We start from the raw sequence: 13,941 nt of genomic DNA, 5'->3' as shown, positions 1-13,941 counted from the left end.
TCTTTTATTTCTCTTTTCTTCATCATGTAAAGCACTTTGAGCTACATTATTTGTATGAAAATGTGCTATAAAAATAAATGTTGTTGTTGTTGTAGAGTAGGTGCCTACAAGTACAAGTTTTTGAACAAGAGCCCTAATTTTTATAAAGGGTGGGCTCAGGTAAAAAATAATAATAATAAACCTGTTGGATTAATTAAATCCAAATATTAATTTGGTTTTTTTTTGAATGTGGGAGAGATTAACCCACGTCAGCAGTTTGGATTGGTAAATTGCATTTTCGACAGTCCAGTTCAGTTTCCTGTTTTTTTATAAAGCCGTGCAGTTTTCTGGCACGTAGCTTGTCTGTCGTATGTCACCAACTCGAGACTGGCGTTGGATTTTTGGAAGCAGGCTGCCTGCCTCCTTTAAGGGCAGCGATGACGGGCACGACGAGCCCCCGCGTTCAGTTCGCTGACTCGCCAGCAGATGTCGCTGCGGCGGCGCTCACATCACAAGTCTATCCAGCGTGGAGACGCGGGCAGAGAGAAAACAAGAGAGTCAGTCTGGGAGACACTGTCAGCGACATAGACATCACAAGGCTCCTCCTGCCGCAGCAGCAGCGGCAACAGCCAGACTGAAACGTACTTTTTAATCGCAAGAGACCCAGCAGCAGCGCCGAAGCCAAGGATCTGCAGACAGTCGCGTGCAGACAGCCGTCTGCAAGCAGACTAGAGCTGCGGCTGAAGTAGGCGAGCGAGCGAGCGGGCAGGCGGGCAGGCAGGCGACGGCGGCTACATAACGGAAACGGATCTCGGAGCTGCGCTCGAACCGACATGGCCATGTCGCTGAATCAAGCCTGCCGCAGCCTGGCGCTCTCAACATGGCTGCTTTCCTTTTGTTTCGTGCAGTTCCTCTGCTTGGACTTCACGGTTGCCGAGAAGGAAGAATGGTACACGGCCTTTGTAAATATCACCTACATGGACCCCAACACTTCAGAAGTGAAGAGCGAAAGGACGGAGTGCGGCCGCTACGGGGAGCACTCTCTCAAGCAGGACGCCCGGGGGGTTGTAGCTATGCCGGCGGCTCCCCACGACAGGTTGGCTTGCGACCCCAACACCAAATTTAGCGTCCCGGCCAGTGCCAGGAACTGGATCGCGCTCGTTCCCAAAGGAAACTGCACTTACAGGGACAAGATCCGACACGCCGCCGCGCAAAACGCCTCGGCAGTGGTCATCTTCAACGTGGGCTCCGGCGTGGCCAACGAGACCATCACGATGCCCCACGCAGGTGAGTCCCGCGCCTGCCAGGTGCCAGCCAACGGGGTGCCCCGCCCCGTTGCCGAGACGGGTCGCGTCGGGGAAGTTCGGTTGTCGGGCAACAATTGGCAAGGAAAAGTGTGCCTAAAAGTGTCGCGTTTTACTCGAGGGAGAGTGTGAGAGGCGTGCGATCGATTAAAGGGCAGACAAAGTAAACTTTAAGGGCTTCCTGGTCGAGTCGGGAAAGACGATTAGTGAGGAGAGCAGGAAATCACCTGTGGGATTCCATCTGGACCTTCCCAGCTTTGGACCCAAGGTGGAGAACATCAAGCCAGTAGTTTCCTGATGTGTTCCTTCTTTTTGGTGTCTTTTAGCCATCCTTTCATCCATCTCGGGCTGTCTTAAGGAATGGGGGCAATGGATCCCTAGGGTTTCTGATGCCTATGCATGTTTCTGTTTTGCTTTTAAAACAGGGGGCCTATGATGCTGGCCCTGCTTCCGTCCATTGTGCACATCAGATTAGGGTTCTTTGGATGTTGTTGATCCCGACATCATTGGGCATAAGATGGCAGGCAACTTTGGCACCCAGCTGCCTTCTTTTTAGGACTCCATGCTTTAGGCAGAAAAACAAGGCAGTTAAAGACCTCGGTCATCCTGCATGGTCACTTTTCTCTCTCCTTCCTTCTGCCAAATGGTACAGGACCACTGGCACTCACACCTGGACAGTTTCTATCCACAAATTGTTGGGTTGCTTAACAGTTGGAAGAATTGAAATATTGTGTGTGTGTGTGTGTATGTATTTGTGTTTTTATATATATATATGGTATCTTAATAATACATTTTAGTTCAATAGCGCCCGTTCTATTCTTCAAGACGCTTTATAAAAAGTTAATTTGTATCAAAAATATGAACGTTTCTGGGTGATTCCAAATCTTTTAAAGTGAGTGTATACACAAGGATACATCAAAAAGTAAAGGCAGTTTGAAAGTTACACAGTTAACTGGCACGGATCAAAGCTGACGCCATACCACACGTTCCCGATGTCTTATGGGTAGTTTGACTGCGCACAGCGTAGAGCTCTGCTGTTAGTCTTAGGTGGAGCTTTGGTCAAATGAACATGGACGAGATCTCATTGGGCAGAGGGAGTAAAACCTGATGAAATTCACCCACGGATGTTGGCTCAGGCTGGCGCCCTGCCCGGGGTTTGTTTCCTGCCTTGCGCCCTGTGTTGGCTGGGATTGGCTCCAGCAGACCCCCGTGAGCGGTTTGGATAATGGATGGGTGGATGTTGGCTCAGTATGGAATTGAAAACGAAGGGATAGAGAGGTTTAAAATGGGAAGAAGAAGTGGAACCGACGAAGCTCGATCTGGTCGACGTTCAGCATCGAGCGCACAGAGCCCACATCAGAATGGCGAATGCCTTCATCTGAGAAGAACCAATGGATCACGTTGTCCACTGTTGCTGCACATTTGGACATCAGCTATGGATCCACACGTGCCATAGTTCATGATAACTTTGGGCTACCCAAAAGTTTGCACAGGATGGGTACCCCAACAGCTAACTGATCCGCACAAGCCCACATCTTTTGCTGGATTTCAACAGGTTTCACTCCCTCTGACCAAAGAAATCTCACAATTACACATTGTTCTTTAAAGGAGCAATCCTGCAGCGGATCGGCCATCTTCATTTGACCTTGGCTTCCACTGGACTAATGGCAGAGCGCTGTGCTGTGTGTGTTCGAACTACCCAGAAGCCATTGCCAGCGTGTTGCATTGCATCAGCTTCGATCTGTTCCCGTTACCGTGTCATTTTCAAATTGCCTTTACTTTTTGATTTTTCTGTATACAGTAGACCCCCGCGAAGTCACGCTTCAGGGTTTGCAGACTCAGTCGTTCGCGGCATTTTTCCTTAGAACCTAACTATTAACTGTTAGCCGAAAGTGCAGATATCCTCCACAATTTTATTTATGGCTTTTTTCGTGGCGATACTGTGCTGTAGAGAGAACAGGAAGCAACCGCTGAAGGAAACGTGATTTGGGATGGTGAAAGTAGCCAATCCGAGAGCGTTCTTCAATTCTCCTTGCTGCTGATTGACTGCTGCCCTGTGATGCGTTTCCTGTTGAGTGTCCTCGTGTTTTCCATTTTGTTATTCTTAAACACACAAGATGTCGCCAAATCGCCCTGTACCGTCTACGGCTTCTGGCACTAAGCCTAAGCGCCAGAAGAAGTGTAAAACACTCCAGGAGAAGGTTGAACTACTGGATTTGCTCCGGGAACTCAAAATTTGTGCTGCAGTGTCGCACCACTACGAACGAAGCAGCGATCTGGAGTACCGTATCTGTAAGTTTCTGTGATAGTGCCAATTCGGTAACGACCGTAAGGAATAAAAATATCGTCGGGATGGACTCTGCCTTGGCATTGTGGATCACCGACTGCAGGAAGAAGAACATCCCCTTGGACGGTAACATCGTCCGTGAGAAAGCATGGAAATTGTACTAGCAGTTCGCTACAGAAGACAATGTAGCAACTTCCCATCACAATGTTCCTGAAACCAATAAAGAAAAGCCCCACCAGAAGAAAACCCATCCAAAGATACGACTCCGCCTGAAGAGCCTGAAGAAGAGGCGCCACAGCTACTTCATCATCATCATCATCAATATCATTCATCATTGGTGAGTACCCGTACATTTTACTGTATTTTAATTAAATGAAATTGTTATGTATTTACTCTACTTATAACAAAGAAAACGCGCTTGCATGAATTACAGTACGTGTAGCGGTAACGTCGGTATTTGACATTCTAGCACTGCGGGAGACATAGCAGTACAGCACCGTACAGTATACGGGTTTACCTTTACATTCTGTTTCTAGGCAATGTATTAAGGTAATTTTTTAGGTAATGTATTAAGCTGAGTTTGCAACGAAATTAAAGTGCTTTGGGGGCGTACTGTATTTAGGGTTTAAACTATAACAATAGACATTTAAAAGGCATTTTTAAACCACATCCAAAAGTCGCGGTTTTTCACAATTCGCGGGTGCTCTAGGAACGTAACCCCCGCGACTTTTGGGGTGTTCTGTATACTAATATTCAAAAGTTTGGAATTGCCCAGTAATGTTTATATTTTTGGTAGAAATTAACTTTTTTTTTTTTTTTTATGATGATACGATTAAATTGATTTCAAATGACAGCCAAGGCATTTGTTTTATCTTGGTAGAGTAATATATATGTTGCTCTACTTTCCCCTTTTGTATTATTAATATTTACCCTTAGAATGCCTAATCTCACAGACTTACTACTGTTTCTAAGGTATTATTGTATATAACTTCTCCCCACCTTCCCTCCTACATTTATAACCTCAGGCAAGTAGGTGTAGTAAAAGACAAGCAGGAGTTAAGTTACAATTTAAACAATGTATTATTGATAATATTCATAAATAACAACAAAATGCAAAGTACATTTGAATATTGGCAACCATACAGCCTGATAAATGGTGATGTGTTCTTCAGGTGGCACTTAGTTACTTAAAATGTCTCTAGTTAAGGCATCATTGGTGCTCAGCTTTCAGCCACATGTCTATTCAATATGTCTGCTGAGCTGTGCTCTTCATTGTGTTGTCTTCATCAGTTCATGGTGTGATGGTCTTCTTCATCACAGGTTAGCAAGAGAGGGAATGTGAGGTTAAGCACATACATTTATAGATGTTCTGTCCAACCCCTACAGCCAATAGGACATCATGGTACTTAGAGGCCTCTCTGAGACAAGCCAATTCCAAACTGCCATCCCTCAGAGCAATGGGGGGGACAGAACATCTTAACAACTGACACCCCCCAAACCATACGTTAAGGTACACCTTCACTTACTTGCGGGGGTAGAAGTCTTTAGCAAAGAAACACTCGGCAAACTGGTTTAAGACGCATCCCCCCAAATCCTGTCGCAAAGTTACAAAGAGACTTAGTCGTAAACGGGGGGCAAACACGAATGCCTCTCACCAAAGTAACACTAACTTACATTGCTTTGCCTAAATTATAAATCAAGACATACAAAACGTTTATCAAGTTATATGCCCAGTCTTACATCACAACAGCATTCCTAGCTAGTGTTGCTACTGGCTATTACTACTTGAAATGACTGATTTTTAAATTTATTATTCACGTTTGACTACAAAGCCCCATTTTCAGCAGCCATTCCTTCAGCGTCCTAATGGTAAACTCCCTGAGCTTATCCTTAATTAGTCATCTGTTCATACTAATTGGGTTTTGTAACTGCATTGACACTGTTGAAACCTGTTCTGGGCGGCACGGTGTGTGGGTGTGTTTGTGTGTGTCCTGTGGTGGGTTGGCACCCTGCCCAGGATTGGTTCCTGCCTTGTGCCCTGTGTTGGCTGGGATTGGCTCCAGCAGACCCTCGTGACCCTATTCGGATTCAGCGGGTTAGACGATGGATGGATGGATGGATGGAAACCTGTTCTTCTGTTCAATGAACAATAAGAAATGATGATTCTTTACATTTACATTGTGCTTTTCTAGCTACTCTGAGCACTTTACATAGTGAGTGGGCAGCCACTTCAACCAACACAAATGTGCAGCATCCACCTGCATGGTGTGACAGCAGCCATTTTGCACCAGTAAGCGCACCATAAATTAGCTGTTCAGTGGTGAAGTGGTGAGAGATAGTTAGCCAATTAGATACTGGGGATGATTAGGGGCCAGAGTGACTAGGCCGTGGTGGGCAGTTTAGCCAGGACATTGGGATACACTGTACTCTTTACGAGTGATGCCCAGGCATCTCTAATGACCGCAGAGAGTCAGGACCTCAATTTAATGTCACGGTGCCATTTTTAACAGCACGGTGTCCCCGTCACTGCACTGGGGATCCACATTCAGAACACAGGGTAAGCGCCCCCTGCTGACCTCACCAACACCTCTCGCAGCAGCAACCCAAACTTGTCTAGATGGTCTCCGGGCCCAAACATGCTTGGCTTCAGGTGGATGACCTCTTCTGAAGTGCATGTGGTGTGGCTATTGGACAAATAAATAAAGCCAGTACTGTACATTGTTTTTCCTTCAAGAATTGACTTTCACTTTGGAGCGAGATAATCCATGTAATTCACCACACCTGATTGGTGTATACTCATTTTGCAATGTCGGCATAATATATATTTATTTATTCACTAGCTGTGCTACCAGTCAAAGATAATCTGAAATCTAATTACTTAACCTAGACCTCAGTGTTGCAGTGCACTCTCTAATGCATACATCTCTGTTATAGGCCATTTGGTATGGGAGTCATAAAAGCAGTATTTATGTTTGTGATGCGCCATCTGTTGGAATGCCAAATGCAATGCATGTGATTACGCCAAATGTTTGTGATGCGCCATCTGTTGGAATGCCATCTGCAATGCATATGATTACTCCAAATGTTTGTGATGTGCCATCTGTTGGAATGCCATGTGCAATGCATGTGATTACTCCAAATGTTTGTGATGTGCCATCTGTTGGAATGCCATGTGCAATGCATATGATTACTCCAGATGTTTGTGATGCACCATCTTTTAGAATGTCGGAGACACAGCAACTGGACAAACACATAGACTGACTGGCAGGCAGGCAGGCACACAGACACATTTCTTTTTATTAAGCTGGATTTGTTTACTGATTTGTTGATTTATATTATCTGTTAATGTGAGTCTGTATCTTTGTTTTTTTATGTTTCTCTGTCTCTTTTCATCTCTATTTCCCATTGGGATTATTAGTTTATCTAATTTAAACTAAATCGCCATGTGTACCCAATTCAGTGAAATTCCTACTTTGATGTGACCTTAGAAAAGTTGACAAAAATACAAAAGGCGCACACACACATTAAATAACACACATCATACGGTACCTATAAAAATTATTCACCCCCTTGGAAGTTCTTACATTTTCTTGTTATGCAACTTTGAAGTACAGTGGATTAAATTTGTCTTGTGTGATACTGATCAACAAAAGAAGACTCTTTAGTGTCGAAAATGAACACGGATATCTGCACAGTTGTCTAACTTAATTACAAATATTAAACATGGCGTCATCGATTGCGTAAGTAGGCACTTAAGGTCAGCATTCAGTACGTGGCAGCCATGACAGCCTTGCATCTGGGCTCTCATGCCCATGTCTGTCTGTCTGTCTACATCAGCTTTGCATGTCTGCTCTCCTCCATTTTCATCCTCGCTCTTCTCTGCCAAACTGCCCAAGTTCTATCGGGTGTCATGGTGATTGTGAGTGCGTGAATGGCCGTTGTCAAGTCCTGCCACAAATTCTCCATTTGGGTGGAGATCTGGAGTCCAGGACATTCGCATAGCTGTTTTGAAGCCATTCCTGTGTAGCTGTGTCTTTTTCCTTGAGCTCGTTGTCTTGCTGCAGAACAGATCTTCTCCTAAGGTGCAGGTTTCTTGCAGACGCCATCAGGTTTTCCTCTGGGATTTTCCCTTTTTCTTGTCTGCCTTCCCAAGCCTTCAACAGCCTGATGCTGTCATTAGTAAAGTGCAGTAGTTGGCTTACACCAGACTTGGTATTCAGTCTGATGGCTACAAATCTCAATTCTGGTCTCATCGGGCTGTAGAACCTTCTTCCAGTTGACATCTCCAGCCCCAAGATGTCATGTATGTGTTTTTTTTTATTTTATTTTAGAAGTGGCTTTATGTTTCTCACTCTTTAGGGTTGCCAGATTAGAAAAATAGAAATATGGGGCACTTTTAAAATCTCTCTCTATATTACTTTCTATATAAATTTATAATCTGCCCCCTACACACCCAGACCAATATATAGGGTGGTCCAGATCTAATTATGCAATTTTCATTACGCTATTAGCTTATTAAGTTTATCACATAGAAAATCACCCGAAAAATCCCGGACCATTGAGAAGTGTGGGAACTGACGACATGAAGAATCGTCTTCACGCCGAACTGGAATCGTCCCCGCAAAAATCAAAGTCATGCAGATGATCTGGATCAGCATAATTAGATCTGGACCACCCTGTATTATATATAAAAGTAGAGACATAAGTTAAAACCATAAAGCAAGGATTTTAATGGGTTATGAGGAAAACAAAAGTAAAATCATTTGAAAATTATTTACTAAAAGTGCAATTCAATACCCCACAGTTTGCTTCAAAACAGCTTGCTTGATAAATGTCCATTCGCTGGAATATTCATCACGAAATTTAGAGAAGAGAAGAGAATGCCTTTTTTATTGTCACTATACACATGTACAATGCGATTAAAAGCAGCTCCTTCAGTGCAGACATACATGTAGAAGACAACAAGTAGATAAACAAATGGTGCAAAAAGTTGCAAAAGTTCTGTGACGCTATATACAAATGGAAGGAATCATACAGTGGGTATGGAAAGTATTCAGACCCCCTTCAATTTTTCACTCTTTGTTATATTGCAGCCATTTGCTAAAATCATTTAAATTAATTTTTTCCCTCATTAATGTACACACAGCACCCCATATTGACAGACAAAAAAAAGAATTTTTGAAATTGTTGCAGATTTATTAAAAACAAAAAACTGAAATATCCCCTGGTCCTAAGTATTCAGACCCTTTGCTGTGACACTCCTATATTTAACTCGGGTGCTTTCCATTTCTTCTGATCATCCTTGAGATCACCTTCATTTGAGTCCAGCTGTGTTTGATTCTACTGATTGGACTTGATTAGGAAAGCCACACACCTGTCTGTCTATATAAGACCTTACAGCTCACAATGCATGTCAGAGCAAATGAGAATCATGAGGTCAAAGGAACTGCCTGAAGAGCTCAGAGACAGAATTGTGGCAAGGCACAGATCTGGCCAAGGTTACAAAAAAATGTCTGCTGCACTTAAGGTTCCCAAGAGCACAGTGGCCTCCATAATCCTTAAATAGAAGACGTTTGGGTCGACCAGAACCCTTCCTGGAGCTGGCCGTGCTACCAGGGGAGAAGAGCCTTGGTGAGAGAGGTAAAGAAGAACCCAAAGATCACTTTGGCTGAGCTCCAGAGATGCAGTCAGGAGATGGGAGAAAGTTGTAGAAAGTCAACCATCACTGCAGCCCTCCACCAGTCAGGGCTTTATGGCAGAGTGGCCTGTCGGAAGCCTCTCCTCAGTGCAAGACACATGACAGCCCGCATGGAGTTTGCTAAAAGACACCTGAAGGACTCTGAGATGGTGAGAAATAAGATTCTCTGGTCTGATGAGATAGAACTTTTTGGCCTTAATTCTAAGCGGTATGTGTGGAGACCACCAGGCACTGCTCATCACTTGTCCAATACAGTCCCCACAGTGAAGCATGGCGGTGGCAGCATCATGCTGTGGGGGTGTTTTTCAGCTGCAGGGACAGGACGACTGGTTGCAAACATGAATGTGGCCAAGTACACGGATATCCTGGACAAAAACCTTCTCCAGAGTGCTAAGGACCTCAGACTGGGCGAAGGTTTACCTTCCAACAAGACAATGACCTGAAGCACACAGCTAAAATAACGAAGGAGTGGCTTCACAACAACTCTGTGACTGTTCTTGAATGGCCCAGCCAGAGCCCTGACTTAAACCCAATTGAGCATCTCTGAGAGACCTAAAAATGGCCGTCCACCAACGTTTACCATCCAACCTGACAGAACTGGACAGGATCTGCAAGGAGGAATGGCAGAGGATCCCCAAATCCAGGTGTGAAAAACTTGTTGCATCTTTCCCAAGAAGACTCCTGGCTGTATGAGCTCAAAAGGGGCTTCTACTAAATACTGAGCAAAGGGTCTGAATACTTAGGACCATGTGAGATTTCAGTTTTTCTTTTTTAAAAAATCTGCAACAATTTCAAAAATTCATTTAATTGTCTGTCAATATGGGGTGCTGTGTGCAGTTTAATGAGGAAAAAAATTAATTTAAATGATTTTAGCAGATGGCTGCAATATAACAAAGAGTGAAAAATTGAAGGGGGTCTGAATACTTTCCGTACCCCACTGTAACTACTGCACTATTGGGTTATTGCACATAATTTAAATACTGGAAAGAATAAATAGTTATTGCACGTAATTTCAATATTTCACAATGATGATCATGTGCAGTGAGTAGTGGACAGTATACAGATATTATTATCAGTACCAGTTAGATATTGGATGTTAATTAATGTTGACTTATGTTTATCTTTTATTGTGTCTTCTATTTTTCTATTCATTTTGTAAAGCACTTTGAGCTACATATTTTTTTGTATGAATATGTGCTCTATAAATAAATGTTGATTGATTGATTGATTGATTGAATAGCGCACAGTTGATGGATAGAAGGGTTGGGGCTCAGACTGTGTAGTCCGTGCGTGTGTGAGGTTAGAATGGTTATGGCTTTTGGGGAAAAAACTGTTCTTGAGTCCATTTGTCCTTGTTGTGATGCACCTGTAGCGCCTCCCTGAGGTCAAACAGATCAGAGCCAGGGTGGGAGCTGTCCTTGATGATGATGCACTTACATTTTGGCATCTTGCGATGGATGGATGGATTAGTTTTTAAGTTAGAAAAGAAGTGGGCCATGGCAAGTAGTAACAACACACTTTGTTGACCGTCACTGTACGTTGCAATGCTGATCCAGAACTGCACAGCAGCGCGGCTGGAGAGCCAAATGGTAAGAATGTCGCCGTCCTCAGCCAACCAGAGCAACTGAACAAGTGGCAAACAGGCAGCAAACATGCGTTTCCTCGTTACGTTTGGGTTATTTTCATCAAGTGAATCTGAGAAAAGAAAGTATAATTACTTCTAAAGTTACAACTAAGTACTGTAAGAAGGTAGTAACAATACAGTCATTTGAAAAAGTTAGTTGAGCCTCCAGACGCTGTCCTCCTATAGCCTGTGATGAGGGTCTGGACTCTGATGTTGGTATTTCTGACCGTTCTTCATACAAAATCTCTCCAGTTCAGTTCAGTTTGATGGACAGCCTGCTTCAAATCATCCCATAGACTGTCGATGATATTCAAGTCAGGGGGCTGTGACGGCCATTCCAGAACATTGGACTTCTCCCTCTGCATGAATGCCTTTGTAGATTTCAAACTGTGTTTTGGGTCCTTGTCTTGTTGGAATATCCAACCTCTGTGTAACTTCAACTTTGTGTCTGATCCTTGAACATTATCCTGAAGGATCTGTTGATATCGGGTTGAATTCATCCAACCCTCGACTTTAACAAGGGCCCCAGTCCCTGAACTGGCCACACAGCCCCACAGCATGATGGGACCTCCACCAAATCTGACAGGAGGTAGCAGGTGTTTTTCTTAGAATGCGGTGTTCTTCTTCCGCCATGCAAAGTGCTTTGTGTTCTGACCAAAGAACTCCGTTTTTGTCTCATCAGTCCAAAGCAATTTGTTCCAAAATGAATCTGGCTTTGTGTTTTGTATTGATAACTAGGGGGCTCTGCCCACCTGCTCACTTCGCTTGCCAACCACCGGGCCGGTGCTATACGTAAGCCACTTCACAGTTGTGCCGCTCGCGTATGGGGATGCGGATGTACAATTTAAACAGATTGTTATTTTCATGGGAATTGTTACATATGCATAATAGAACTAACTATTTTACATTATAGCGAGTAATTAACCACAATAAAAAATAGTAAAATGTAGTAAATTGAAAGAAAATTATGTTTCTTGTTGCGTTTATACAATTCCGTTCTGTTTGGCTTTGAAATTAACACACAAATATTTTTTAAACTTGCACTTTTACTGTAAAACTTTAGTAAAGACATCCATCCATCCATTGTCGAACCCGCTATATGCTAACTCCAGGGTCACGGGGGTCTGCTGGAGCCAATCCCAGCCAACACAGGGTGCAAGGCAGGAAACAAACCCCGGACAGGGCGCCAGCCCACCGCAGGGCACACACACACCCGCACAATTTAGAATCGCCAATCCACCTAACCTGCATGTCTTTGAACTGTGGGAGGAAACCCACGCAGACACGGGGAGAACATGCAAACTCCACGCAGGGAGGACCCAGGAAGTGAACCCGCGTCTCCTAACTGTGAGGCAGCAGCGCTACCCACTGCGCCACCGTGCCACCCTAGTAAAAGCAATTTTTTGAATGAACTTTTTGTCAATATCGCATTGAATTTTGTTTCCATGTTTGGACTTTCATCATGACAACGCAACATATAACTGTCCGTGAGTGAATTTCGTTTCTTTTTCTCTAATAAATAAAACAACTTTTTCGAATGTTTGTCTGTGTGATTTGTGAATTGTCATAGCAAAATCTATTCTAATGGGAAATGGTTAACATTTTAATACGAATGGCATATCAAGATCTCCTTTGTTGTCTCATGTTATCCGTAGGAGATGTGTTACGTTACCTTTCTTGGATACGTCGTCCTTTCAACAGTAATTCGGTCGGCGGTGGAAGACAGAGCGGTGTTAACAGTTGTAGATATTCTTTGTGATATTGTGAGTTGATGTTTTCATCTTCTGCACCATCACCACCAACTGTTTCAGCAGAGTCTATTGATACGCATTTAACCAATTGACATTTTTTGCGTTAATTTGTTTGACTTCATTGTTTCTCTGTGCTAGGATTGCCCGTGTAGTCATTTCTTCTGTTGACAACCCTTCAGGATGAAATCCTTCAATAAGATTTGGACATAATACGTCTTCTGAGTGAGGAAAACATAAAAATGTATAAGAGCTGAGAGCACAGGAAGTGAGTGTGTCTGACAAAAGCATTCACACCAATGAGAGGTGAGAGGACCGTGGGTGTGGTTGAATATGGTGGAGAGGAGGGCGGGACTTGAACGATCTCGTGTCAAAAGTCTCATCCCGCGAGACATTAGAAAAAATCTCTTCAGAAAAGTCTCATCTCATTGCAGGATTTTATTTTACATAATAGACAGATTTCATTTCGAGCAGTTTGCAGAGATCGGGTTTCAGTTCTGACAATTAAGAGTTTTTTTTTTTTTTTTGTTCTGCTGATCTGTGCCATAAAAGTCAAATGAAATCTGCTGGGATTCAATGTTGCATAACAATAAAATGAGCAAACCTCGGATGGGATGGATCAGTTCTTTTTATAAGCAGTATATATGTAAAGAGGGAGGCACGGTGGCGCAGTGGGTAGCAATGCTGCCTCGCAGTTAGGAGAACCGTCTGGGTTTGCTTCCCAGGTTCTCCCTGTGTGGAGTTCTATATTTTTATTAATTCCTGTTTATCAAAATGCCTCACAGTTAGGAGACCCAGGTTCATTTCCCGGGTCCTCCCTGTGTGGAGTTTGCATGTTCTCCCCGTGTCTGCGTGGGTTTCCTCCCACAGTCCAAAGACATGCAGGTCAGGTGCATTGGCGATCCTAAATTGTCCCTAGAGTGTGCTTGGTGTGTGTGTGCCCTGGCGCCCTGCCCGGGGTTTATTTCCTGCCTTGCACCCTGTGTTGGCTGGGATTGGCTCCAGCAGACCCCCGTGACCCTGTAGTTAGCGGGTTGGATCATGGATGGATATATGTGATGATAAACACACACACGCAGTGGATTCAGACCCTTTCACTTTCTACACACTTTATTGTGTCTTTTAAAATGGATACATTTGCCTTTTTTGCCCATCAGTCTACACCCAACAATCCATAATGACAACATGACAATGCGGTTTTAGAAGGGTTTGCCAATTTATGAAAAAATCAATTACAGCTTTCAGTCTTCTTGGGTGAGTCTTTCTCTACAAGCTGTGCACACTTGGATTTGGGCAGGGTA

General features: G+C 43.7%; 1 protein-coding gene across 2 annotated transcripts in view; it reads left to right on the top strand.

Annotated features, from left to right (window-relative positions):
• Positions 1-448: 448 nt before the first annotated feature.
• The window catches only part of rnf150a (ring finger protein 150a), a 149,664-nt gene continuing 136,171 nt past the window's right edge, over positions 449-13,941 (top strand). The window contains exon 1 of one of the 2 annotated variants that reach the window (XM_039750180.1): positions 449-1,266. In XM_039750180.1, coding sequence (XP_039606114.1) covers positions 813-1,266 — 454 coding nt within the window. In that variant the 5' untranslated portion in view covers positions 449-812. The remainder of the gene's footprint in view (positions 1,267-13,941) is intronic. The other variant, XM_039750181.1, reaches the window with a different exon arrangement.

The sequence above is a fragment of the Polypterus senegalus genome, chromosome 4 (assembly GCF_016835505.1).
Source record: "Polypterus senegalus isolate Bchr_013 chromosome 4, ASM1683550v1, whole genome shotgun sequence".
Classification (NCBI taxonomy): domain Eukaryota; kingdom Metazoa; phylum Chordata; class Cladistia; order Polypteriformes; family Polypteridae; genus Polypterus; species Polypterus senegalus.
The sequence above is the reverse complement of the archived record's forward strand: the minus strand, read 5'-3'. Positions and strand labels throughout refer to the sequence as shown.